This window comes from Pyrus communis, chromosome 15 (genome assembly GCF_041283825.1).
Source record: "Pyrus communis isolate YQ-2024b chromosome 15, ASM4128382v1, whole genome shotgun sequence".
Classification (NCBI taxonomy): domain Eukaryota; kingdom Viridiplantae; phylum Streptophyta; class Magnoliopsida; order Rosales; family Rosaceae; genus Pyrus; species Pyrus communis.
Genome location: NC_142579.1, coordinates 2,141,920 through 2,168,258, shown reverse-complemented (window position 1 = coordinate 2,168,258; position 26,339 = coordinate 2,141,920). Strand labels below are relative to the sequence as shown.

The 26,339-nt window shown below is 37.2% G+C and overlaps 3 protein-coding genes and 1 pseudogene across 4 annotated transcripts; 2 read left to right on the top strand and 2 right to left on the bottom strand.

The window, feature by feature from the left end:
- Nucleotides 1-39: 39 nt before the first annotated feature.
- LOC137711391 (bZIP transcription factor 12) lies at nucleotides 40-2,663 on the bottom strand. 2 transcript variants are annotated; one of them, XM_068450631.2, is made up of 4 exons: nucleotides 1,682-2,663; nucleotides 1,473-1,544; nucleotides 1,303-1,332; nucleotides 40-486 (listed from the first exon to the last, which is right to left on the bottom strand). In XM_068450631.2, exons 1-4 carry the CDS (start codon nucleotides 2,372-2,374, stop codon nucleotides 406-408), a joined length of 876 nt encoding a protein of 291 aa, XP_068306732.2. In that variant the 5' UTR covers nucleotides 2,375-2,663; the 3' UTR covers nucleotides 40-405. The 2 variants fall into 2 exon arrangements, with proteins under 2 accessions (XP_068306732.2, XP_088542106.1); XM_088685980.1 differs by having other exon boundaries at nucleotides 367-486; nucleotides 1,303-1,354.
- A 4,293-nt stretch (nucleotides 2,664-6,956) lies between these two features.
- LOC137733749 (basic blue protein pseudogene) lies at nucleotides 6,957-8,189 on the top strand (annotated as a pseudogene).
- A 2,382-nt stretch (nucleotides 8,190-10,571) lies between these two features.
- Nucleotides 10,572-11,875, top strand: LOC137728052 (basic blue protein-like). The gene is made up of 2 exons (XM_068466935.2): nucleotides 10,572-10,773; nucleotides 11,631-11,875. The coding sequence occupies exons 1-2, from the start codon at nucleotides 10,593-10,595 to the stop codon at nucleotides 11,822-11,824; spliced, it is 375 nt and encodes a 124-aa protein (XP_068323036.2). The 5' UTR covers nucleotides 10,572-10,592; the 3' UTR covers nucleotides 11,825-11,875.
- Nucleotides 11,876-14,877: 3,002 nt separating this feature from the next.
- On the bottom strand, nucleotides 14,878-16,715 carry LOC137711411 (basic blue protein). The gene is made up of 2 exons (XM_068450653.2): nucleotides 16,422-16,715; nucleotides 14,878-15,251 (listed from the first exon to the last, which is right to left on the bottom strand). The coding sequence occupies exons 1-2, from the start codon at nucleotides 16,594-16,596 to the stop codon at nucleotides 15,052-15,054; spliced, it is 375 nt and encodes a 124-aa protein (XP_068306754.1). The 5' UTR covers nucleotides 16,597-16,715; the 3' UTR covers nucleotides 14,878-15,051.
- Nucleotides 16,716-26,339: the final 9,624 nt, after the last annotated feature.

Genomic DNA, 26,339 nt, shown 5'->3' with positions numbered 1-26,339 from the left:
ATCAACATCGGTATACCACATTCGAAAATCTCCCACGAGTAAACAAGTAACATTAGTATGAATTAGTCCATCGTCTAGCTCCATCGGTTTGCCCTTCAATCGGGATGAAGGGCAACCGATGTTGCTGAAAATGAGAAGGTTATGTGTACAAATGATAATTACAATAGACCTGGCAGATGTTTGTAAAGGGTCTCCCACAAGCCGTCGATTGAGAGCATCCACCATTACTTGTATCGAAATTAATTCAAAGCTTCAGCTGTACCTGCTTCTCTTTACGAAATCCGCTTCGACTACTAAAAGATTTAACCAACAGCTTATCAACCCTTAGACCGTTTTTCTCTTTTACGTATTTATATACCAAATTTCTTGTATGTATAACTGCAGACAACATGGGTGGTACCGCATCTACCAGTGCATCGAATGTACTCTGCGAAGAACACGTGGTGGTCTCCGCTTCTCTACGATCGGAATGAGGTTCTCCATGAGCTGCAAGTGCAGACAGTGAGAGAGAGTTAGATCATTTACTCACACTTACAAAATGCAGCTTGATCTATATAAAGAAAACAATGAAATCAGCAAGTTTGCAATGCGCGAACCGGTTTGTTGAGTTATAAGCTATAGAACTCAATACTAAGCAACCAGATGGCGTCTACATCGATCGCTAAAAATGAATTTCTGCTGGTGCGACGATCCCCTAGCCAAGCTTTACCTGTGTTTAACAGACCTCTACAATCATGTTTTCAACAATAGTGTGACGGAGTTACCTTATTTCTCTTGCATCAGAAAGGTTCAAGAAGCAAACGAAACCTTTTTATTCTCGTGGAGCCATTCGGATTCTTTCTACCCATCCCATAATCTGTTACTGGCAATGTTTTTCTACCCATCCCGGGAACCTGCTACGTAAGTGATGGCAATGTTTCTTAAACAAAAATCTTATTAGGTACTGTTCTACAGAGCAATCTTCACAATCCAAGGTCAAAAATCAGTAAAAGCTAGAAAGTAACTTGTATCGATTTCATTACGTACTTTAGAACTTAAAGCTAAATGGAAGGAGAGTTCGATTGTATGCTATATGAACTAGAATCTGCTATGTATAACATGATCATCCCTACAGGTTGTTTATGATATTGAAAGAGATAAACACACAAAGACGGTTCACAGTTCATAGATGTATCTAGATTCTAAATAGCCACACATCTGCATATATAATGCGATGATCTCTCTATTTCTCTTGTCGAATGTATAGAAAACGTTATTTCACAAAGTCTGAGAAAGTATACACGAAAACAGACACAGACATACCCGCTTAAACCTCTCCTTCTTCTGCTCGGCCTGCATCCGAAGTAGCTGATCACTTAGGCATAAACTCAGAATGCAAAATTCATACGGGATTAGAGCGAAAAACCGTGTTTCAAACAGAATGGTAGAAGTATATGACCAAATTGTAAGAAGGGATTGAAGAATTAATAGACCTGTTGTCTGAGGAGCCGCGCATTTTCCTCCTCCAGCTGCGTTACCAGAGATTCCAGCTCTACGGTGTAAGCCTAAAATCGCAATTAAAACACAGCAATTTCAGTAACTGCTTTCAGATTTCTGTTTGTTTCCAATCAAATTATATTAAACTAAATCAACATTTTCTCAGTAACCAAACAAACATGATCCAGCAAAGAATGAACCGAACCTGCTTCCGTTCCCTGGACCGGGCAGCGGACTCTCTGTTCTTGATCATCCTCCTCTGCTTCTGCTGCGTCGCCTTATCCAGCGGAGCCTCCTGCACCACTCTCCTCTTTCCAGCTCTCCCTCCTCCGCCTCCGCCTCCACTCGTCGTCCCGTTCGCGTACACCAGCTGACCCTGAGCAGCTGGAGGCGGGGGAGGAGGAGGAGGAGGAGGCTGCACCTGGAACTGCCCGTACCCAATCGGAACTCCGCTGGCAGTCACGTTGACGTCCTCTTCCCTCACGGCCCGAGCCCTGGTGAGAAAGTCCTCCAAGGTCATCTCCTCCATCCCACCACCACCGCCTCCTTCTCCTGCCCGCACCTGATCCCCGCCGTCTCCCTCGGCCGCTCCCTCCTCCTCCTCTCCCATTCCCACTCCCACTCCTCCGGCGACGATCTCCTTCCAGACGTCGTCGACGGACCTCGCCTCGGCGTGATGCTGATGTTGCTGATGATGATCGTTGTCGTCCACGTCGTTTGTGGTGGCAGTGGAGCTGTAGATGTTCTTCAGGATGTCGTCCATGGTGATGGACGGATGCTTGTGATGGTCGTCGTCGTTGTCAGCCATGAGAGTGGAGAGGGAACATATAGACTCTCTCCGCGGCAGATCCGAATTCGTGGTTGAAAGCACCACCATCTTCGAAGACGCCGCCATCATCCTCGCAACCCTCTCCCGGATTTCTAGCCCTCTGATTTGATTTTTCCCTTAATTTCTTCTTCTTCGACGAAGAATTCTGATGATTCTCTTTTTTATAAATAAATTAAAATTCCAAACCAACAAACAAAACGAACCAAAAGTCGTGATGCTGAAGGTGAAGGCTTAACTGTGTGTCCGGCTGCACTGCTTACTGGTTTACCATAATTATTATTAGATTTTAATTAATCCTCATCCAATCATTAATCCTGCATGATATGCTTTGCCGCTTTCCACTTAAGAGCCTCGAGATATTTTTTAGTGCGTCGACAAGGCGAACTAATACATCAAGTATCAATATATAAATGACTGTATATTTGAAAAAAAAAATTTCAATTACTTCTATCATGACACTTGATGCAATTGGTCCGTATTTTCAATACATTGAAAATAAAATTTCAAAGTTATGTCTATTCAACTCATTGCGTAATGAGTTCAAACTCTTTTTCTTTTACCTACTGTATATTAGCATCGAATATTGAACATTTCCAACCACAAATGCAAAATGCCTTATAATGTGCATTTTACATTTGTTTAATTGGACGGAAAAGATGAAAAATATTCATTTTGACACTCAATGTAGGGAGATTAAGTGAGAAACCGAAAGCTAACACTTAAGGATAAAACTGGCACACTCTAGCCCTTTGCAGTAACTTATGTGAGTTTGATATCTACATATAAGAAACAAGCAACATGGGCTTGTTTGATATTACTATTGACACAGTGGTATGAGTTTAATAGCAATCAGTTTTATAAATTAAAAGGTAAAGTATAAAAAGCTATCTTAACTATTGGTGTCACGACATTTCATACCTCATCTTTTAAAATTGACAATGTCATACCTCATCTTACGAATTTGTGCCAATATCAGACATCCGTCAGTTTTTCTGTTACTTTTTCTGTTAAATGCTGACGTGGTCAGAGACGAGAGCCATTTTTTATTAAAAAAATTAATTAAATATTTAAAATTAAAAAAAAAACAAAAAAACAAAAAACCCAAAAAAAACCCATCAACCCGTGTCCCCCTCCCCAAAAATCCAAATCCCTTTATCTAAGTTCTCTCTCACCCAACCCTCTCTCTCTTTTCTCTCTCTCTCTCTCGTCTTTCTCTCTTCTCTCTCCCTGCAACCTGCATCCCTAAAATCCCAAAAACCCAAAAATTCTTCCCACCTGTCCTCCCCCAACCTTCCTCTCCGATCCCACCGACGACAACCCTACCTCTATTGTTGACTCCAAAGATGACAGCCACGACCCCCAATCGCCCCCAAACCCTAACTCTAGTCACAACCTCCACAACAACATTCCCTTCTCCTCCTCGCCCCCGAAGTCTGCCCCTCCGGTGATTTGCGAGAGAAAAACAAAACAATAACAACAACAACATTCCCAATACAAAAACTTTCCGTTTTTTCCAAGAAATCCCAAGATTTTCTGAGAAAATCAGAGGAGGCGCGAGAAACAGAGAGAGAGTTGTGATCTGAGAGTGGCTCTCTTTGGTCTGAGTTTCCGATAAATGGTGTATATAGGCGGGTCGGATGAGGAGGAGAGAGTGGAGGTGAAGTCCATGGCGATGGGTTCTGAGAGGGCGAAGCCTCTACACAATTTCAACCTAAGGGGAGCTCCGACGCAAGCGGGAGTGGTGGGGAAGGGTTTAGGGTTAATCGGCGATCGTCGGCTCAGAGGATTGAGAGCTCGCCAGCGGTGATGACTTGGGTGAGAATGGTTTCTGGGTTTTGGGATTTTAGGGATGCAGGTTGCAGAGAGAGAAGAGAGAGAGACGAGAGAAAGAGAGAGAGAGAAAGAGAGAGAGGAGAGAGAGGGTTGGGTAGGGGAAAACTCAGAGAAGGGGATCTGGATTTTTTGGGAGGGGGGCCATGGGTTGATGGGTTTTTTTTTTTTAATATTTAATTATTTTTTTAATAAAAATGGGTCTTGTTTCTGGCCACATCAGCATTTAACAAAAAAAGTAATAGAAAAACTGACAGAGGTTTGACATTGGCACAAATTCGTAAGATGATATATGACATTGTCAATTTTAAAAGATGAGGTATGAAAGTGTCGTGACACCAATAGTTGAAGTAATTTTTTGTACTTTACCCTAAATTAAATGTGTGACACATCTTCTTTTTCTTTTTGTATTTTATGGTTGGTCACTGTTTTTCTTTCTCTCATTTATTGTACAGGCATCAAACTTATGATTTCAATATATATAGAACTCTGTCACTCGGTACTACGGTTTAGTGATATTTATATTCATCTTGAAGTGAGAGGTTTTAGATTCAAATATCGTGGATGACAAATTTGATACCAAATTAGGTTGCCCATTGTATGGTTTAGCCGAACTCTCCCTTCCTCTAGTGTAACACTATCAATGTACTAAAAAAAAAAGAAATTAAAACAAAAAAAAAAAAAACTTAAAAATAAGAATCACTCTCATTGCACTCATATTTTCCAACTCACTGTAAGAATTTGATTCTTATAGTAGTGTTATCAAACTCATTTTTTCCAACCCACTATGAAAGACCTAAGAAATCTAAAGGCGGAAGTCGGATTAGTCGAAGAACTCCTTCCAAGGCCAAATGCAATACTTCTTAATCCCTCCATGAATTTCTAGGGTCAAGAGTGTAGTACTATTTCTAGTAGAGGTCATTATATATTGTATTAACAATCAGAAGATGGTCGATCGCTGTGCTCTCATCTAGACGAAACGCTTCCCTACCGATGCATTTTTACCTCCAGTAGCTTCTACCCACATTTATTATGATACTTTATGCACCAAGGTAGAAAAACCATGCGTTAACCCTTTCAATGTTAAGGAGATTATTTTAAAAGTGAAACTCTCCATAGATTCTCTAGTTGAAAATAAAGGGTTTAGGAAAAATTTAGAATTCTCTACAATCTCACAATTCTCAAATACAACTTCAATACTATTCTTGTAAAACCCCACCCCCAAATTATTGTGAATTTACATTCCCCCTAAAGGTTTACTCATTTTTACAATTTGGTTCCCTTATCCTTAACCAATCCGGACCCTCGCTTTTAGATTCTCCTTCTCTCTCTGTTTGCCACATGGCACCACCCTAACTCATCCCCTCTCTCTCTCTCTCTCTCTCTCTCTCTCTCTCTCTCTCTCCCCCGAGTATCTCAGCTCACCTCTTTTCTCTCAACTCTCTCTGTCACTCCCTCTCTTCCCTTCTTCAAAAACCCATAGAGACACACACACGGCAACACCACCCACATCACTACTGTGGGTTACTCTTCGATGACCATACCATCCTCGAATCTCCCTCGTTCCCCTCTAACTCCTCTGTAAGTGCAGACATCGGGACTTTCATCACCACCACCGTAGGTCGACAAAATCGGCGAGTTCCACCTCTTTCCAACTAGAGAAATGGCTCGGGAAGGAAGCCTAGATTCCGGCAAGGAAACCGTAGCTTTCCCGGCCATGACAAGAGCCCCACAAGTGCATATATTGTGGCGTTCCTGTCTTTGCTAGTTTGCGTGGCTCTTCGGTAGCGAAGTAAGTGATTTAGATTCGAGGCGTACGATCCCAACGTCAAGACACTTCCGTATCGGCATCTTTGAGTCCTCTCGGTGTAGGACCCATTCTTTTATTCCTTCAATTTTATATTATTTCTTTTTAGTATTCTAATTAGTTGTATGCTCTGAACACGTTCCCCTTTCATATATTAATTACATTTAAATGTTTAAGTCATATTTATTCTTGTTCTCATGCGTTCTAAATGGCTTGCGTCACCTTCGGGTATCGGCCATCACGTACCTATCCTGGTGTTCGGGGAATATCGGGATCGAGACGTGTCAATTCTTCTCCACAAGGAGGTATTTATAAGATAACAAAGGAGCAATACTAGAAAATAAACCAAAACAATCCTAGACCAAATCAAATCATATAAAACATTTATTAAATCATATAAAATCACTAATTAAATCAAACCTGAAAATACTTTCCCTTTTATATTCCAACATCTCTACCTTCTCATGTTTTGTCACAATGTTTTATAATGTTAACACGAAAATTGACGTTAAATTGTGAGGTTGCAGAGAGCCTACAAAAATCCTACTTTAAAGAGTCCCATTAGCATTTCTCATAAACTAATTATGCATTACGATCATAATGCATTTCTCATTATTTACTTTCTATTTTTTTTGGGGGGGGGGGGGGGGAAAAGAAGTAAATAATGGGAAATGAAATGCATTATGATCGTAATCTAAATTAACCATCTTTAAGTGGCTGGTCTAGATCCAGTGTCACCTTTTGATTTTCTTAGTCAAAATGTATTTAAAGTTTTACCATTTTTATGAAAATGCATATCTTTATTATTTATTAAAAATAAGTCTATTTCTATCTCTCTTAGGAAATAAAAAAACTATATTCTAAGTACAAATTTGAATAAAAGAAAAACATATCTTTATAAAAATGGTAAAACATTAAAAACCCCAGATTGAGTTCGTATAAAACGTGACCAACCACCACATAGGTTCCATATAGTTTTACTCTCGCCCTTGTTCGACCAGGAAAAACCAGAAAATGGCCACCCAGGTTAGAGGCAGTGCAATTGTTACCGCAGTGATAGCGATAGGGTTGTGCATGGTGCTTCACGGTGAGACTGCTCATGCCGAAACCTTCACCGTCGGAGAGGGTGATGGCTGGAACCTAAAGGTTCATGACTGGCCTAATGGCAAGAACTTTACTGCCCATGATACGTTGGGTAAGTTTTATGATTTAAGTTGCAGCCAATTTATAAATCATGTGTATGTGTTCGTTTGATACCATTTTAGTTTTGAGTTTTAGTTTTTTACTTTTGGGTTAACATACGAGAAATGTATATTAAAAAAATGGGACATTAAAAAGAGCAATGGAGATATGAGAAAAACGTACAAATGGAAACAAAGTTTTGAAAGTGAAACCAACTGAAAATGATTTTTTGTTTCATTTTATGTGTTTTTCCTTATATATTTCTTCTACATCTCTCTTATTTTTGATCTGTCTCATTCCCTGTGATTTATATATTTCCATGTGAAAATAAATATTTGAAACAAAAAATGAAATAAGTTATCAAATGAGCCCTAAATTTTTTTTACTTGTTGGAAATTCGGTACTTTGGATAAAAAGTATTGAGACATATTGATCAAGAATCACGATGAACAAAAGATTATTGATGAAAAAAAATGAGGCTACATCATTGATTTTAATAGAAGTTAACAAATGTTTTCCAAAGAAACATTTTAGTGAAAAAATAAAATTTGAAGGATCAAGGCTATGTGGATTCTCTCAAAAATAGGATTCTTCATAGATTTTTCGTTACTTCACAGTTTAACGTCAATTCTCGTGTCAACAATACAAAATATTGTGCAAAAAAAATGAGGTGACAGAAAATCTATATAGAGTCTCATTTTTTAAAGAGTCTATCAAGAGCCGAAGGAAAACTTGTGGAGGTATATATATATGGCATGTTAGTGCCCAAAATATAAAAATCTCGTATTCCTAACATTACTCTTTTTGTTAGTTCATACATTAATTTAATTAATTGGTATCTAATTTGATTGCAATGAAATCTTATTTGCAGTGTTCAAATACAACAATGCATTCCACAATGTGGCAGTCGTAGATGAAATTGGTTTCAGGACATGCACAGTGGGCGACAAACTCTTCTCGTCGGGAAACGATGAAATCAAAATTCAGCAAGGACAAAACTACTTCATCTGCGGTTTTCCTGGCCACTGTGCTGCTGGGATGAAGGTAGCAGTCACTGCTAAATAATAATATAATTCCTCACATTAGAAAGATTTTTTATGAGGCAAAAGCCTTGACTGAATGTCTTAAGTTTAAATAAAATCAGTGAACTATGTTTGTTCTTTGAATCATATGCATTGTTGGTTTGAATAATTAATTGACAAGGGTGTGTTTTTTCTCTTGAGACGAGGGTGTCTATTCGGTATGTACCATTGAGTAGTCCAAAAAATTAACGATTAGGTCTTGCATGCAGAGGATCTAATGGACATGTACAAAGGTTAAATCTTGTGTAAGAACGCATATAACTGAGTGGTATGTAGCATTGATGTAAAAATGTGCCACTAAAACTTAGGAGCATTGTAGCGGAAACTCGCTAGTTATAAGCAGATCCAACAAACCAACTGGATGAAATGGAGAATAGGGGTGGAAAACCACCCGCGCTATGAGTGCTCCCATAATCTTACCAAGTAGTGCTAAATACACTTTGAGAGCCACCCAAACCCAAAGCATGTCTCCAAATTAGATCCATAGAGAAAACACAAGATGAGTCGAGTGGTCAAGGCTGGTGGACAACTCACGGCTAGGAACAACTATTGGAGTGGAAGAAAGCATGAATTTCGGATTTGAGATGAGAATCGCCATAAAGTGAGACAAAGCCTAAGGAAATTGAGACAAAGCCCACAAAAATTGAGACAGCTCAAAGCAAAGTGAACCTGCGCTCAAATACAAAATGACCAGATACAGCCCTGGTTTGGCATTGAGATGATTTAAAAAAAAAAAAAAAAATGGGTATGAAAAAAAGTTGGAGGGTTTTTGCAATTTGGTAAACTCTCAAAATCAACTTTATTTCAAAGTTTTGGATGAAAATAAGCCCAAAACCTAAAGCTACAGATAGCAGTTTCCAAAAACCAGTCTATTTTCAAATAGAAAATAAGCCCTAACTCATCCTCTCTCTCTCTCTCTCTCTCTCTCTCTCTCTCTCTCTCTCTCTCTCTCTCTCTCTCTCTCTCTTTCTCTCCCCGAGTCTCTCAGCTCACCTCTCTTCTCTCAACTCTCTTTGTCACTCCCTCCCTTCCCTTCTTCGAAAACCCATAGAGACACACACAAGGCAACACCACCCACACCACCACCGTGGGTTACTCTCTGGTGACCATACCATCCTCGGATCTCCCTCATTCCCCTCTAACTCCTCTATAAGTGCGGACATCGGGACTTCCATCACCACCACCGTAGGCCGACGAAATCGGCGAGTTCCACCTCTTTCCGACTAGAGAAATGGCTCGAGAAGGAAGCCCAAATTCCGGCGAGGAAACCGTAGCTTTCCCGGCCATGACAAGAGCCCCACAAGTGCATATATTGTGGTGTTCCTGTCTTTGCTAGTTTGCATGGCTCTTCGGCAGCGAAGTATCTGATTTAGATTCGAGGCGTACGATCCCAACGTCAAGGCACTTCCGTATCGGCATCTTCGAGTCCTCTTGGTGTAGGACCCAATCTTTTATTCATTCAATTTTATATTATTTCTTTTTAGTATTCTAATTAGTTGTATGCTCTGAACACGTTCCCCTTTCGTATATTAATTACATTTAAATGTTTAAGTCATATTTATTCTTGTTCCCATGCGTTCTAAATGGCTTGCGTCACCTTCGGGTGTCGGCCATCACGTACCTATCCTGGTGTTCGGGGAATATCTGGATCGGGACGTGTCAATTCTTCTCCACAAGGAGGTATTTATAAGATAACAAAGGAGCAACACTAGAAAATAAACCAAAACAATCATAGACTAAATCAAATCATATAAAACATTTATTAAATCACATAAAATCACTAATTAAATCAAACCTGAAAATACTTTCCCTTTTATATTCCAACATCTCTACCTTCTCATGTTTTGTCACAATGTTTTATAATGTTGGCACGAAAATTGACGTTAAATTGTGAGGTTGCAGAGAGCCTACAAAAATCCTAATTTAAAGAGTCCCGTTAGCATTTCTCATAAACTAATTATGCATTACGATCATAATGCATTTCTCATTATTTACTTTCCTTTTTTTTTTTTTGGGGAAAAAAGAAGAAGTAAATAATGGGAAATGAAATGCATTATGATCGTAATCTAAATTAACCATCTTTAAGTGGCTGGTCTAGATCCAGTGTCACCTTTTGATTTTCTTAGTCAAAATGTATTTAAAGTTTTACCATTTTTATGAAAATGCATATCTTTATTATTTATTAAAAATAAGTCTATTTCTATCTCTCTTAGGAAATAAAAAAACTATATTCTAAATACAAATTTGAATAAAAGAAAAACATATCTTTATAAAAATGGTAAAACATTAAAAACCCCAGATTGAGTTCCTATAAAACGTGAACAACCACCACATAGGTTCCATATAGTTTTACTCACGCCCTTGTTCGACCAGGAAAAACCAGAAAATGGCCACCCAGGTTAGAGGCAGTGCAATTGTTACCGCAGTGATAGCGATAGGGTTGTGCATGGTGCTTCACGGTGAGACTGCTCATGCCGAAACCTTCACCGTCGGAGAGGGTGATGGCTGGAACTTAAAGGTTCATGACTGGCCTAATGGCAAGAACTTTACTGCCAATGATACGTTGGGTAAGTTTTATGATTTAAGTTGCAGCCAATTTATAAATCATGTGTATGTGTTCGTTTGATACCATTTTAGTTTTGAGTTTTAGTTTTTTACTTTTGGGTTAACATACGAGAAATGTATATTAAAAAAATGGGACATTAAAAAGAGCAATGGAGATATGAGAAAAACGTACAAATGGAAACAAAGTTTTGAAAGTGAAACCAACTGAAAATGATTTTTTGTTTCATTTTATGTGTTTTTTCTTATATATTTCTTCTACATCTCTCTTATTCTTGATCCGTTCTCTCATTTCCTGTCATGTATATATTTCCATGTCAAAATAAATATTTGAAACAAAAAATGAGATAAGTTATCAAATGAGCCCTAAATTTTTTTTACTTGTTGGAAATTCGGTACTTTGGATAAAAAGTATTGAGACATATTGATCAAGAATCACGATGAACAAAAGATTATTGATGAAAAAAAATGAGGCTACATCATTGATTTTAATAGAAGTTAACAAATGTTTTCCAAAGAAACATTTTAGTGAAAAAATAAAATTTGAAGGATCAAGGCTATGTGGATTCTCTCAAAAATAGGATTCTTCATAGATTTTTTGTCACTCCACAGTTTAACGTCAATTTTCGTGCCAACAATACAAAATATTGTGTAAAAAAAATGAGGTGACAGAAAGTCTATATAAAGTCTCATTTTTTAAAGAGTCTATCGAGAGCCGAAGAAAAACTTGTGGAGGTATATATGGCATGTTAGTGCCCAAAATATAAAAATCTCGTATTCCTAACATTACTCTTTTTGTTAGTTCATACATTAATTTAATTAATTGGTATCTAATTTGATTGCAATGAAATCTTATTTGCAGTGTTCAAATACAACAATGCATTCCACAATGTGGCAATCGTAGATGAAATTGGTTTCAGGACATGCACAGTCGGCGACAAACTCTTCTCGTCGGGAAACGATGAAATCAAAATTCAGCAACGACAAAACTACTTCATCTGCGGTTTTCCTGGCCACTGTGCTGCTGGGATGAAGATAGCAGTCACTGCTAAATAATAATATAATTCCTCACATTATTAAGATTTTTTTATGAGGCAAAAGCCTTGACTGAATGTCTTGAGTTTAAATAAAATCAGTGAACTATGTTTGTTCTTTGAATCATATGCATTGTTGGTTTGAATAATTAATTGACGAGGGTGTGTTTTTTCTCTTGAGACGAGGGTGTCTATTCGGTATGTACCATTGAGTAGTCCGAAAAATTAACGATTAGGTCTTGCATGCAGAGAATCTAATGGACATGTACAAAGGTTATATCTTGTATAAGAACCCATATAACTGAGTGGTATGTAGCATTGGTGTAAAAATGTGCCACTAAAACTTAGGAGCATTGTAGTGGAAACTCGCTAGTTATAAGCAGATCCAACCCCACCACGTATTCGAGTTAATTAATTTTTAATTACAATTGTGGAATTACTACCTTAATTTACACTGAAAAAAATACTTGTACTTGATACTCACTTTGGAGAAGGAAAAATCTTATCTATACGGACACTTTGTTTGGTCTACAAATTTAATTTTTCTAGCATTACTCAATTAATGATGAAGGCATGGCAATCCTAATCATTTTATTTTGTGCTTCTTTTTCTTTTCCTTTTCTTCCTCTTAAAAAAAAAAAAAGGTCAAATCCCCATAACAATTCAATAAAGAAGGCATGGCAATTTCTTCTCCCATTTTTATTTTATTTTCTTTTTTCTTTAATTATGACACTTTATGAACCGAGCAGAAGCATGAAGAGTCTTTTTTTTTTTTTGTCAAACAAAGTGAAATTCATTAGATAAAAGCTAATACAAGGCTAGAAAAGTCCACCAAACAAAAACAACCAAGCAAGCAAGAATACAACCAAATAAAATACAAGGGGAAAAGCCCAACAGTAAAACCCATAACACCCTAAAACATAAAACCCTCGATCTGAAAAGAGGGACCAGCTGCCACCACCCAAGTAGCCACACCACCATCGTGAAGCCGCCGCCATCTAGAAGAAGACCCAACAAACCAACTGGATGAAATGGAGAATAGGGGTGGAAAACCACCCGCGCTATGAGTGCTCCCATAATCTTACTAAGTAGTGCTAAATACACTTTGAGAGCCACCCAAACCCAAAGCATGTATCCAAATGAGATCCATGGAGGAAACACAAGATGAGTCGAGTGGCCGAGGCTGGTGGACAATTCGCGGCTAGGAACAACTATTGGAGTGGAAGAAAGCATGAATTTCGGATTTGAGATGAGAATTGCCATAAAGTGAGACAAAGCCAAAGGAAATTGAGACAAAGCCCACAGAAATTGAGACAGCTCAAGGCAAAGTGAAGTTGCACTCAAATACAAAATGATCAGATACAGCCCTGGTTTGGCATTGAGATTTAAAAAAATAAAAAATAAAAAAAAAATAAAAAAAAAGTTAGTATGAAAAAAAGTTGGGAGGGTTTTTGCTATTTGGTAAACTCTCAAAATCGGCTTTATTTCAAAGTTTTGGATGAAAATAAGCCCAAAACCTGAAGCTGCAAATAGCAGTTTCCAAAAACCAGCTTATTTTCAAAAACATGGGTGAACAATAATCTTTAATGAATTTTTCAATAACCCGAAATTGCCCTCATTTCCTCGCATTCACGCTCTTGCAAAACTCGAACCAGAAAACTTCAATCCCAGATCTCTCTCGTTCTCTAGATTTCTCCAGCTTGGTATAGATTCAGAGTTACCCAAAGTTGAGATTAGGCGATTGGTGTAGATTCAGTCCCGAGTTTGCTGGAAAAATGACCAAGAAGGTCACCGTATTTCTAGGCATGAACACAGAAAGGGCATTTGGGTTAAATCCCAAGAATTTCATGCCAAAATTCGATATGCAGGATACAGAAGTTGTACTTGAGATTAAATGAAGGTTGAATTGAGTTTGAAGCACCCCAATTTCATCGAGCCTTAGGTCAACTCGTCAAAGAGTTTTTCACCGAGAGGGAAGGGTTGGCTTTCTTCATTTTTGAGTACTTGAACTTCACATGCAACGCCACCATTCGAATCCATAGGTCAAACTACACATAAAACAGGGAATATTGGTATGAATTTCACTCGAAAAATGATGTTGGTGTGGGTGATTCTCTATGTAATTAGATAGAGTGAGAGTATCATAAAGAGAGAGTTAAAGAGAAAGGAGTCTCACGGGAAAAAGGGAAGAAAGAAAGAAGAAGAGAGAGACCAAATAAAAGGAGTGGGCCCCTTAAGGCACACTAAATAAAACCAAATACTTTTTGGTCATTTCACACAGTCACAGCTGTTTTACATAAAAGTTTACCAAACACTATAATATTACTTTTTTTTCCAAAATCACTTTTACAAAAAAGTTTACCAAACACTCTGCTACTTTATTTCACAACTGTTGATTCTCACAGCACAGCAGAAGTAATTTTTTTTCAAAGCACAATAATACCAAACCAGCCCATAAAGATCAAAAGCAAAGCAAGAAAAATAAGGAAAGAAGAGAGCCACATAAAAAATAAATTTAAGGCTTGCCACCGACCCCAATCAAGGAAAAGGGCCGATGGCTGGGAACCAGAGTTTGCGAGTAAAGGTCTTGGCGGGGGAGAGAAGAGGGATAGAGCAGAGAGAGAGGCCACCTTATCGTGGCTTACACAAAGTGATCTTTCCCAATGGCGACCATTGAATGGTCCAATGTGGCCCTAAAGCTAGCACCAAGACTCTCAAACTATTATTTCTTCACCCACAAAGTAGTAGTGAAAAAGTTACAAACAGCGTATCCAACAACATATATTTTGCTAGCATATATAGTGCTCTCACAGTGGATCATGAGGGTTATGAAAAGTAGTTTGCTCACTCGACCAAAAAAGAAAGAATAAATATAGAGGAGGTAATATGGATAGTATGCCACATTTAGTATAGATCGTACACAAAACAGTAATTGGAGTTGGCACTCCTCATAAACACATGATTTGGACCGACTCGATAAGTTATTGCGTGCGCTTCCAGGGCTAGGGAGAAGGCCCTTTTTTATTTACTTGCGGCATAGACATGGCGGGATAGGGCTTTGCTTTAGAAAATGACTTCATACACAAATTTTTTTTTATTTTAGCTATTAAATAAGTAAACACAAAAGACAGACAAGATTAAATAAGAGTGTCCATAAAAAGAGGTGTGATATGTAGATATATATAAGCAAGTCAACCTCTAGTTAGGCAGACGTTATTATTAGGAACGTAGGAAGGTAGGAACACTGCACTAGGCAGCGGTAATGGCAATTTTCATTGCAGATTGGCAGTGACCGGGGAAATTGCAGATGAAGAAGTTCTGTCCTTTAGCAAGTCTGATCTGGTCTCTTCCAGTTTGATAGACCTTTGCACCTCTTGGAGTGCTGCATGTCTGGTACCCGGCCTTGTTCACAGCCACCACGTTGTGCGCAGCTGCCCCGTAGTTGAAAACTATATATACATACTTGTTAATGAATCATATGTTAATCCATGCAACACAATATTAGTTAACTTTTCTAATCAGCATATATATATATATATATATATATATATATATATATATCACTAACTATTATTATTGAAGAATGCAAGCTCCTTTGAAAATGCTTTCAAAATGACTAAAAATGTTTTTAGTGAAAATATTTTTGGTTTCAAGAGTAGTTTGCAAGAACCATCAATGACGTGCTTCTTGCAGAAAGCACTTCAAGTGTTTTTTCAAGATTCATTTACATTTTTATTAAGAGTAAACTGCCGATTTACCCCCTGAACTATCACCCAACTTTCGATTTCTTCCCTGAACTTTTTAATTGGAAAATTAAGGACTTAAACTTTTTTTTTTGGTCGATTTCCCCCTACCATTAGTTTTTCATAGATTTCATCCAAATTAACGTTAACTTTTATCATGTGCAAACTACGTAACTCTCATTTGTGTACAAAAACGTCACTTCACTAGACCTTCAGACACAAAAGCTATAGAATCACACATATTTGCATAAGTTTATATTTTATAAATCTAAAGTTTTCAATTATTTTAAAGAATGAAACGACCGAACTACCCACACATGTTGTGCACATGCTTCCATTTAACAGAAATTTGGATGGAATGAATGAAAAATTAACAATAGGGGCAAATCGGCAAAAAAAATTAGTTTAAGTCCTTAATTTTTCAATTAAAAATTTCAGGAGGAAATTCAAAAGTTAGGTGAGAGTTCAGTGGGCAAATCGGCAGTTTACTCTTTTCATTAATGATTAGTTTTAAAAACTTTTTCATTATACTGGTTTCAACCATTTTAAAAACATTTCAATCGAGCCTGCAAATTACAACAAGATGTCTATTCTTCTCCCATACAAGCACAACCAAATCCAGTCAAACTCATCATGCATGTTTTTTCAAGATCTACTATCTATATCTTCCTAGTACGTAGTACGTACGAACCAATTTGAAAATGATACATTTTAAGACTCCAAAAATTACAAATTCTTCATGATTTCATATCGAAGTCGAATATGTAATGACATTTTAGAATACTGATGACAGCTTACATCGTAGTAAAATGATAAAGAAATGATCATCGCATGCATGCTCTGAGCTAGGCCAAGGATATATCAAAATTTACTAACCGAGTATGTCACCGGCTCTAAAAGTCTTTCCACTAGGCCACCCAGCAACATTAAAGGTCCAACCACCTCCATCCCCAACGGTGTAGGTTTTTGCATCCGCCCACTCACAGTGGAGCAGCAAAGCGAGGAGGAGCACCGCCGTAGCAACCACTGCACTGCCTCTTCCCTTAGCCATGATTTCTCTTCTCTCCCAACAACACACGGACACAGTAGAGAGAAAGACAGACAAAGGTCTAACTAGACAGAGATGGGTGATGGGTGATGGGTGATGGGTGAGGAGTTGGGTCTCATCTCCTCCCATTTAATGAAGTGGTAGTGGAGAAGTAGGACCCCTTTTGGTAGTGGAGACGTAGGACCCCTTTTTTGTCCCAACACAACAACCGAAAGAGGGAGATTGTTTGTCCTCTTGTTTGGATGTCATTTTCATTTCTTTCTATTTTATACGATCATGGTTAAATTATGTCAATATTTTATATTGATTTTTTTGTATAGAGATAATAAGATAAAAAATAATAAAAATATAAAATGTTAACTTGACTTAATCGTAATCGCACAAATAGAAGAAAATAAGAAAGACATTCAAGCAGAGGCAGACAATCTTCCCACAACGAAAGGGATGGAGTGTCAGGGAAAGCCATGATATGCGCATGAAAATTTGTGGATGCAGCCAAGCTATTCCCCTTGACTCCCACACTTTTCCTGACTATTGAGCGAGGCATTGAAGTCATCCAAAATTAATAAGGGTTTTTTTATGTATATAAATCCTTGAAATTCTTATTTTTTAAATAAAAATTTAAAGAGTTTTAACGAAAAATTTACGGTTCTGTTCATTTAAATAAAAAATTATATTTTTATACTGAAAGGTAAAACATGTTACTATTCACTTTATCCTTTATTTTGTCATTATCGTTAGAACTCAAAATTTTCAAGTCATTTTAATTAGTTTTTCTAAAAATCTATCTAGTTTTAAACATTCAAATAAAACTTAAATTTCAAATAGACTGTATATAACTAACTATTACAACACATTTACAACTTATGCCACAAAATTCTAATTTGTTTAATAAAAAATGTTATTACTCATCCTAATTATGACGAGCAATTAAATCCATATGGATATTTTACCTTTCTTGTATCATAAATATTAGTAACATATATAAATTAATTTACTATATTAAAAAAATAGACATATCTCGTACAAAAGAAATTGTTTGAATCATGTATTTACCTACATATAAATTAATTTACCTACTTATAAAATATTTATACTAATTTACCTACATATAAATTAATTTAACTACTTATAAAATATTTATACTAATTTACCTGCATTTAAATTAATTTACCTATTCCAATAAAAATTAGTGATATTAGATAATGTTTGAATGTTGTGGGTTTGTTGTAGGCAATTAAATAAACTTGTAATCTAATGCCCATAAATCATGCAGGTAATGACACACCCCGACCGAGATCAGGGCGTGCTGGCCGTCACGCGGAAGTGACGTAACCATGTACACAGTGCGGAAGCTAATAAAATAGTAATATAAATAGTACGAATAAATAAGAACTAGCAACATAAAGTAATAAAACAAGTGCTAGCGTAAGTGAGACACAAGTTCAGAGCATAAGCCTACAGCAGTCCAAAAGAAAATGATACGACAATAGTACACCCGAAGGTGACCCTACTCTGGTGATCGTCTGTCAGAAATGCCGGGGAAGCCCTTTGGGAAACCACCGAACCTGCTAGACAACTAGAACCTGGAGGGGCGCAAAACAAAAGCGTGAGTGGGCAAAAACAAAGCTTTTCGAAAACCATTTAGTAAAATACATTCTAACCCCTCGCCGTAAAACTTGTATACTTCCCAGAAAATAACATATGTACGTATGTATATAGATATGCCAATCATGCTCAAGAATATGCCATGTCGAAACCTCATAATGAAATGCAAGTGCTCAGGTATAAATCATATCAATGACAAATAATCTGGCAGCTGGAGTCACCTAACGTGACCTGTACGACTGAATCTAGAGCTCAAATCTCAATCTCAATAACTAAACCTTCCCACGAGTCGGAACCACCTAAAGTGGTCTGTACGACAGGCCTGGGTGTAAAACATATAAACGCTCTAGTGCTACGATCACATGAAGGCTGTGCAAATAATCGCGGGTCACCTATAAGTCGGAACCACCTAATGTGGTCTGTACGACAGGACTGTGCACCTAACTTGGATCCAAGCTGAGCGTGTGGTGCGGGAGGTGAACATCACGTGAAGGACTGTGCCCTACTCTGGGCGGGAGCACTAATCGCTACTGAATGTAAACATGAATAACACTTACCTGTGCGTCCACAGCACCCAATATACATATGTATATATAACCATTTGATAAAGCAACTAACGATGCATAACCAATGATAATGTAATGCATGGCATATAACTAATAAACATTTAAATCAATTTCTGGGAAAAATATAGTATATAGGTATATACGAAAAACCAAAAACCCACTCACTGGTATGTGGAAGGGTCGTAGCCCCCCTGCCTCGAGTAACCACGCTCGTCCTCGGGATACGTATCACCTATATGCGAAACAACTACAAAAACGTTAATTTTAAAGCACATAACCTACCTTTCGTAATAACTTCTCATACATTGCTCAAATTGGACAAATGAATATACCAACGTGCTCTACACAACCTCAGGAACACACCCAAATTTTTAGAAAAATTTTCCAACGAGCCTCCGGCACCGTCGCCGGCGCCGGAAAATCGCGAAAACTTTAAACTTTGATATCTCGTTCGTTTTTCATCCAAATTTCATAATTTTTGCACCAAAATGAAGCCTAGGACTAGGGGAACACAACCATACAACTTTTAAGGGTCAAAAACCATGGAATCTCACCTGCAAAATCGATCCAACTCCGGCCAACTTCGAACCCAACGATCCCGACGTCCAAATCCTTCAAACGAACTACTCCGAGTCTCCTTGGGACCTCACCAAGCTACCTACAAGCTTCATTTTCCCTAAAACGTGAGAAATCACGTGTGCATGAATAGTACCCAAATCGGACATCGTCGAATCGACGTGAAAACGATGGAGTTCTCACCTGAAAATGGTACGGTTGGACTCCCACGAGCCTCACGAGCTCGAATGTGTACTCAGTTCCTTCGATCTGTGGAGATTTAGTGTGCTTGTGTGTGTCCGTACGTTTTCGAAGAAAAAGGGAAGGAATGGGGCTCGGGACAGTGCAGAGAAACAGGGAGAAAAGGGTTGTGGTGTGTGGGAAGGTGTGAGTGGTTCCAAACATGCCAACACAACACAAAAACCACCAATAAACGTAACGAAAACGAACTAGGGGCAAAGTAGTCTTTTCACACGTACGTTTTTGATATTTTCGGGACGGGCTGTCAGAGGTAAATTATACCATTTTGGAAGTAAATTAGACCATTTAAATTTTGGTTTGATGGAATAGGTACATTAGACTATTTTGTAGGTAAAAATTGCGCGGAACATATAGCTTTTATTTTGTGCATTAGGGATTGGAGTATATGTGCAATAGTTGAAGCTGTTTTAGGTTCATTGTTGTGTCGGTAAGTAAATTAACTTGTATATTTAATGCACAAAATCATGAAATTAGTATTATTATTTTTCAATTGGCACCTTATAACAATTTGAAAGTTAATACATTGAATGAATGGCATGAAATATTTTGTAAAATAAATATAATTAATTAAATGGATATAACAAGTACTGATCCAAAAACCCAATCCAAGTATTAATAGTCGTAGTTTAGGCATTCGAAAAATACACAATTTGAAAAACCAAACTTAATTAAAGAATTTGCTTAGTTTGAGCCTAGTCAATGGACTTTAGTTAAGAAAACAAAAGGAGATGGGTTTTAGTTAAAGAAAATATAGTTTCAAGGGGTAATGTCAAATTTTCAGAATTAATAATTTGTGTTCGGATTTGCCTACAGGTGTCTAGTTAGAAGATGCAATTATAAGACGGAGGATCGGGTCAAAATAATTAGAGAAAGACCTAAGAAGAATTTGAAAGAAACTTTAAGAAAAAAAATATGGAGTACTTGGAGCTAATGTAAGACTTAGCGCAAAACCGAGAGCAATGACGTTCTAGATTTATATAACTGACTCCACTTTAATAGGATAAGACTTGATTGTTGTTATTGTTTGTTGGAATCTGCCTATATATTCTCGTTTTCTTCTTTTATCTCAATTGTTCTAGAGCATGTATTTCCAATGGGGTCCTGATTTTGGCACTCCTGCTAAAACGATTATTTGATTTATTGGAGCTGTTAGTCTTTTGTGAGTGGTTTGATATGTCATATCTCATTGTTTGTGCAATATGAGCTTTATCTTGTATATTAGAGTATGGTTTGATATGTATGTAGAACTTCATGCAAGTACTCTTGAATGATTATGTCCAGTGATCTAATTTTATATTAAGCGCCTACACATTTTTTTTAGTTTTTATATACGAATAGCTTGAGACTAGTCATCCTCGTAGTGAATCATACATAGTGTGTATTGGCCTATCCGTATTATTAGTGTCCATTTGATAACTCTACGATTAGGAACAATTTAAGATATTTGACGGTTGATTGGTAGAAGGTCTCTGCAATCTAACTTCTTTAGACTTCTTCTTCTAGTATGCCATTATTCATGGACTCACCATTTAGGCGTATAATGACTAATGTGACAGTCTTAAGGATTAATTTTGTCCTCTGATTATTAGATTCATTAATCTCTTGTGCATTATCCTAAGAAACTTCATCCTATAATTGGTTTTCGGGGCATACATGTAACAAAATTGTCATGAACTAACCTCCATGAACCAAGGTAAAAACAATGTATGAATTCAATTACTTACACATGAATGTAAGCCAAAAATTATGATATATGACCAAGGTAAAAAACAATGTATGAACCTCATTACTACAACACATGAACGGATGCCAAAACATTGAATTAAACTAGGATTTTTTTTTTTAATAAACGATATTATTAATTTATACTAAGAGGGAGGGGGTGGGTTTAGCTACACAATGGGCTAGCAATAATATGGTTTAAATTCGCATTTGGCGACAATCGAATCTAAGATCTCTTACTTACAAGTAAAGAAAAATATCACTAGACCATAAAACTAAGTGGCCTAAACTAGAATTAAACAAGGTAAAATGCACCATGTTCTTATTCTAAATCCTCTTGAGTGGTTGGTCCAAATTCGATGTCACCTTTTATTTTTGTTGGTAAAAAGTATTTAAAGTTTTACCTTTTTTTAATTTTTTATGAAAATATATTTTCTTTTATTATTTATCAACAAAAGTTTATTCCTAATTCTCTTAGAAAATAAAATATATATTTTAAAATATGATTTAGAGTAAACGTTAACCATATCTTTATAGAACTCATGAGTTCTATAAGTGAACCACCACATAGGTTCCATATAATTGCATGCAAACTTGTCCAATTTACTGTAAAAATTCTTCTTTTTGTCTTCTCTTCTTTGTTCGATCAGAAATAATTTAAAATGGCCACCCACCAAGTTAGAGGCAGGGCAATTGTTACCACAGTGACAGAGATAGTCTGACTTAGTTGCATTATTAAATTCAATCTCTGCTTGCACTAAATACGAACTATTAATTCTAGGTGACTAAACAAACACGCGTTATATTACAGTTTGGATCCGATTTTACACTGTCGGTTTGAGTAATCGGGTTCGTTGAGTGAGCATGATTCTTGACCATCGGATAGGAAAGTGATAATATTATAGTTTTTAATCATAATAATTATCTTTTAATAAATTATCTCAATTTTCTTGTACAAAATAGATGAGATATAAATCATAGCCCCAACTTAGAAGCAAGCACAACAGTCCAATTTAATTTGGATTTGTTAGCAGTGTACCGTGTGGATTAGATCAGCTTGGCCTAAGACTCTTATCACGTGGCATAGCCTAGGATTTGAGGGTCTTGGATAATGATGAAATAAGAAACCTAGGTAGGCTAGGCCTTTTTACATGGTGATGGATGTTGTCAGATGAGTTTAAAGGCTATTGATGAAGTTTTGATGATGAGATAAGAAGCCTAGGTGGGCTAGGCTTCTGATATGATGTGATAATCCTAGATAGGTTTTTATTTTGTTTGAAAAGTCACGAATAGGAAGGATAGATACATATCAGTCTTTCTTCTTAGAGTTTGAGTTGCAGTTGAACACCATTAGGTCGTGCCAAGCAGATATCCAACCTTATAAATACAAGACTTTGTGCATCGAAAAAAGTCCCTCCAATTCAACACACAAATTGCCCTGCGCAAAGCTTCTTAACACCCTTTGAGATTTTATCCTTCTCCTTTTTCTCTCGTCAACACATCTTCAGTTTGGATAAACAGCACTGTGAAGGCAACAAGCGACATCTTTAGTTTGGATAAACAGCACTCAAGCCGTAGAATCAGCTGATCAAGGAGCACCTTCAATTTGAATAAACAACACTGCTTCAAGACCGACTGGTTATTTATCCAAGTCTCGGTTGACAAGGATTTTCGAGTTCTTGTTGGTAGAGGTCATCTCATCAACCTTCTCGGCGAAGTGAGGTGTTACCAGGTTACTACATTCGGCACATTGAAAGTCGAATTTGATATTGAACTTCGCAAAACTAGCAACCTTGTCTTTAGGCTCTAGAACCCGAAGGCTAAGATGTGTTCCTTCCTCGGCCGCAGTCACGAGATCAAGAAGTCAGCAGCACGCTTGACGCGACATCAACATATTTTACTCCTCGACTAAGCTCAGCCAACGACTTGGCACGCCCTGCACACAACCGAATGACATAGTCAGCTTATTAATTACTCAGCATGCGCGCCACGTAGGTTAGATAGTTTTTAGGGTCAACAGTTATAAAGTATAAATTTTGTTGCCCATCATGTATTACAATACGTGTATTAAGTATATCAATATAGTATTGTACAATATGTTTTTAGGATCAACAATTACAAAGTATAAATTTTGTTGTCCATCATGTGTTCCAATACGTGTATTGAGTATATCAATATAGTATTGTACAATATTATACATATATGTGCGTAGGCGAGTTTTCCATTACAACTTAAAGAGCGATGAGAGTCTCGTTGTTGAACAATGCAATCTCACATTAGAATATTCATAGAATAAAGTACAATTTATATTGAATGGTTCTTACAATATTGAAAAAGGAGGAGGATTCTCTACCCTCCTAATCTCTACCCTTCCATGCCCTCCTATTTGAACGGTCACGGTTAAGTCACGTCAATATCTTATATTGATTTTTTATAGAGATAATAAGACAAAAAACAATGTATGACAGGAGGGGATGGAAGGGGATGGAAATAAGAGGGTAGAGAATCCTCCTCATTGAAATATACAATCTTACATCATAAACTCAACTCTATAAATTTAGACACTAACATCATTACCAAAAGTTTCTGCTTAACTTTCACGCCTTTTTTCATGAAATTTTGGCAGCAACTTTACTTTTTATTACAACAATATAATTACATTATATTCATCTAAACTACGTAAATAAGTTCAAACTAGACTAGAGTAACTCTTTCACACCATGAAATTTTTGCAAAGTCAATGTTACTCTTTCCCACAACAAGTGAAACCAAATTACCAAAAAAGGAAATTAATAATTCCATATCGTGACACCATTAATAGTTATTGACCAAGTCATAATTGTTAATCAGGTACTTGCTCTACCATAATTTCTAAGTTTCTTTCTATTTGAACAATTACAATTAAATCATATCAACATTTTGTGTTAACTTTATTTTTTTTAAATAGAATTACAAAATGAAAGTGAGAGGCCACTTAATACTACAATGTCACATCGCGGCCCGGGGGGGGGACCACTTCCCGAGCCCGCTCCACCACCGTAGCACAATATTATCTGCTTTGGACCCTGACCACGCTCTCACGGTTTTGTTTCTGGGAACTCACACCAATGGGTCACCCATCCTGGGAGTGCTCTCATGCGCTACTCGCTTAACTTCAGAGTTCCCATGGAACCCGAAGCCAGTGAGCTCCCAAAAGGCCTCGTGCTAGATAGAGATGAGAATATATATATAAGGATCACTTCCTTGAGCGATGTGGGATGTCACAATCCACCTCCTTTAGGGGCCCGACGTCCTCGTCGGCACACACGCGACCAGGAGAGTGATCCTTATATGTATATTCTCATCTCTACCTAGCATGAGATACCAAATTGTTACATCCCGACTCGGGCAGGACCACTTCCCGGGCCTGACTCCACCATAGCACGATATTGTCCGCTTTGGGTCCCGACCATGCTCTCACGGTTTTGTTTCTGGGAACTCACACGAGAACTTCCCAATGGGTCACCCATCCTGGGAATGCTCTCGCGCACTACTCGCTTAACTTCGGAGTTCCCATGGAACTCGAAGCCAGTGAGCTCCCAAAAGGCCTCCGAAGTTAAGCGAGTAGCGCGCGAGAGCACTCCCAGGATGGGTGACCCATCGGGAAGTTCTCGTGTGAGTTCCCAGAAACAAAACCATGAGGGCGTGGTCGGGGCCCAAAGCGGACAATATCGTGCTATGGTGGAGTCAGGCCCGGGAAGTGGTCCCGCCCGAGTCGGGATGTGACAATTTGGTATCTCATGCTAGGTAGAAATGAGAATATACATATAAGGATCACTTCCCTGGGCGATGTGGGATGTCACAACAGTTTAGTGGTATTCCTCTTTACTGGTAAGTGAGAGGTTTTAGGTTCAATTATCGCAAAATGCGAATTTGAACCACATTATTGTTAACCTATTGTGAGGATAAGCCCATCTCCTCCCTCTTCGAGCACTTTCACCCCTAAAAAGCCTCATGGGCAAGAGGTAATACAATCTCCCCAAGTGAACAGTAATTGCCCAAGTAGATCTTCACCCTTAAACTGAATAGCCTAGGCAATTCATATTAAAATATTATTATTTTTATCAAATTTTAAAAAATAATTTTATTTTTAATCTCAAATAATAATAAAAGATTAGTTAAAAATATTTGAAAATATTGAAATGTGGTGTAAGGTAGAAGAACATGATTAGGTATTTATAGAAAAAAAAAATTTAACTTTTATATTTTTTGTATTTTGAATTAATTTTTTTTTTTATAATTTTTTGTATTTTTAAATACTTTTTTTTATATTTTTATTAGTTTTTTAATAACGTGACGTCAACCTTGCATCACTACCCTTGGGGCTGGCCAATCAATTATGGATTGGCTGAGCAACTGGGCTCCTCAAAGCCTAATGGATTGAAATGGCTGGAGTAGCTTTTTTTTTTAAAAAGAGGGGGGTGGGGGTGGGAGGGGGGATAAATCAACTATCCCCTAGAGTGTTCTTCTCATGTTGAAACTACTCTTAGTATATATAATATCGTTTGTTATAAAAAAAAAAAAAAATTGAAAGTGAGAGATGCAGAAAGGGAGAGGAGTGGAGGGGATCTACCAAAGAGGTAAGTATTGTCTAAATTTTAATTTTATTTAATGGATAATGCTAGAGAGACTAAATTTTTAAACTAAATTCGCAGAACAATAATGTGTCACTAATAGATAATGCTAAGAAGATAAAAAAATTTAAACAAAATTTGCAAAACAAATTATGTGGTTGTTGATAATTGGATTATTACTTAATTATTGATTAACGTGCTTATTTCTAACTGGTGACGTAATTTAGTTTGTAAATTTAGTTTAAAATTTTGATTTCTCTAACATTATCAATCACGAAAAAGAAACAAGCATGTTAATTGACACTTAACTAATAATTCAATCATCTACAACTATTTAAGACATTAAAATAGTTGAAAAAATAAAATTCAACTAGTAGAACCAACTCATTTTAATCTCCTTTAAGTTTATTTAAGTTATTGA

Bases quoted from the DNA above. Each gene is read 5' to 3' on its own strand.
- LOC137711391 (XM_068450631.2), bottom strand. From the start codon at position 2,374: ATGATGGCGGCGTCTTCGAAGATGGTGGTGCTTTCAACCACGAATTCG. The intron at 1,333-1,472 runs GTCTATTAATTC...CTTCGGATGCAG, and splicing joins CGCGGCTCCTCAGACAACAG to GCCGAGCAGAAGAAGGAGAG. The intron at 487-1,302 runs GTATGTCTGTGT...CTGCACTTGCAG, and splicing joins AGAAGGAGAGGTTTAAGCGG to CTCATGGAGAACCTCATTCC.
- LOC137711411 (XM_068450653.2), bottom strand. From the start codon at position 16,596: ATGGCTAAGGGAAGAGGCAGTGCAGTGGTTGCTACGGCGGTGCTCCTC. The intron at 15,252-16,421 runs GTTAGTAAATTT...ATGTATATATAG, and splicing joins TAGAGCCGGTGACATACTCG to TTTTCAACTACGGGGCAGCT.
- LOC137728052 (XM_068466935.2), top strand. From the start codon at position 10,593: ATGGCCACCCAGGTTAGAGGCAGTGCAATTGTTACCGCAGTGATAGCG. The intron at 10,774-11,630 runs GTAAGTTTTATG...TCTTATTTGCAG, and splicing joins TACTGCCAATGATACGTTGG to TGTTCAAATACAACAATGCA.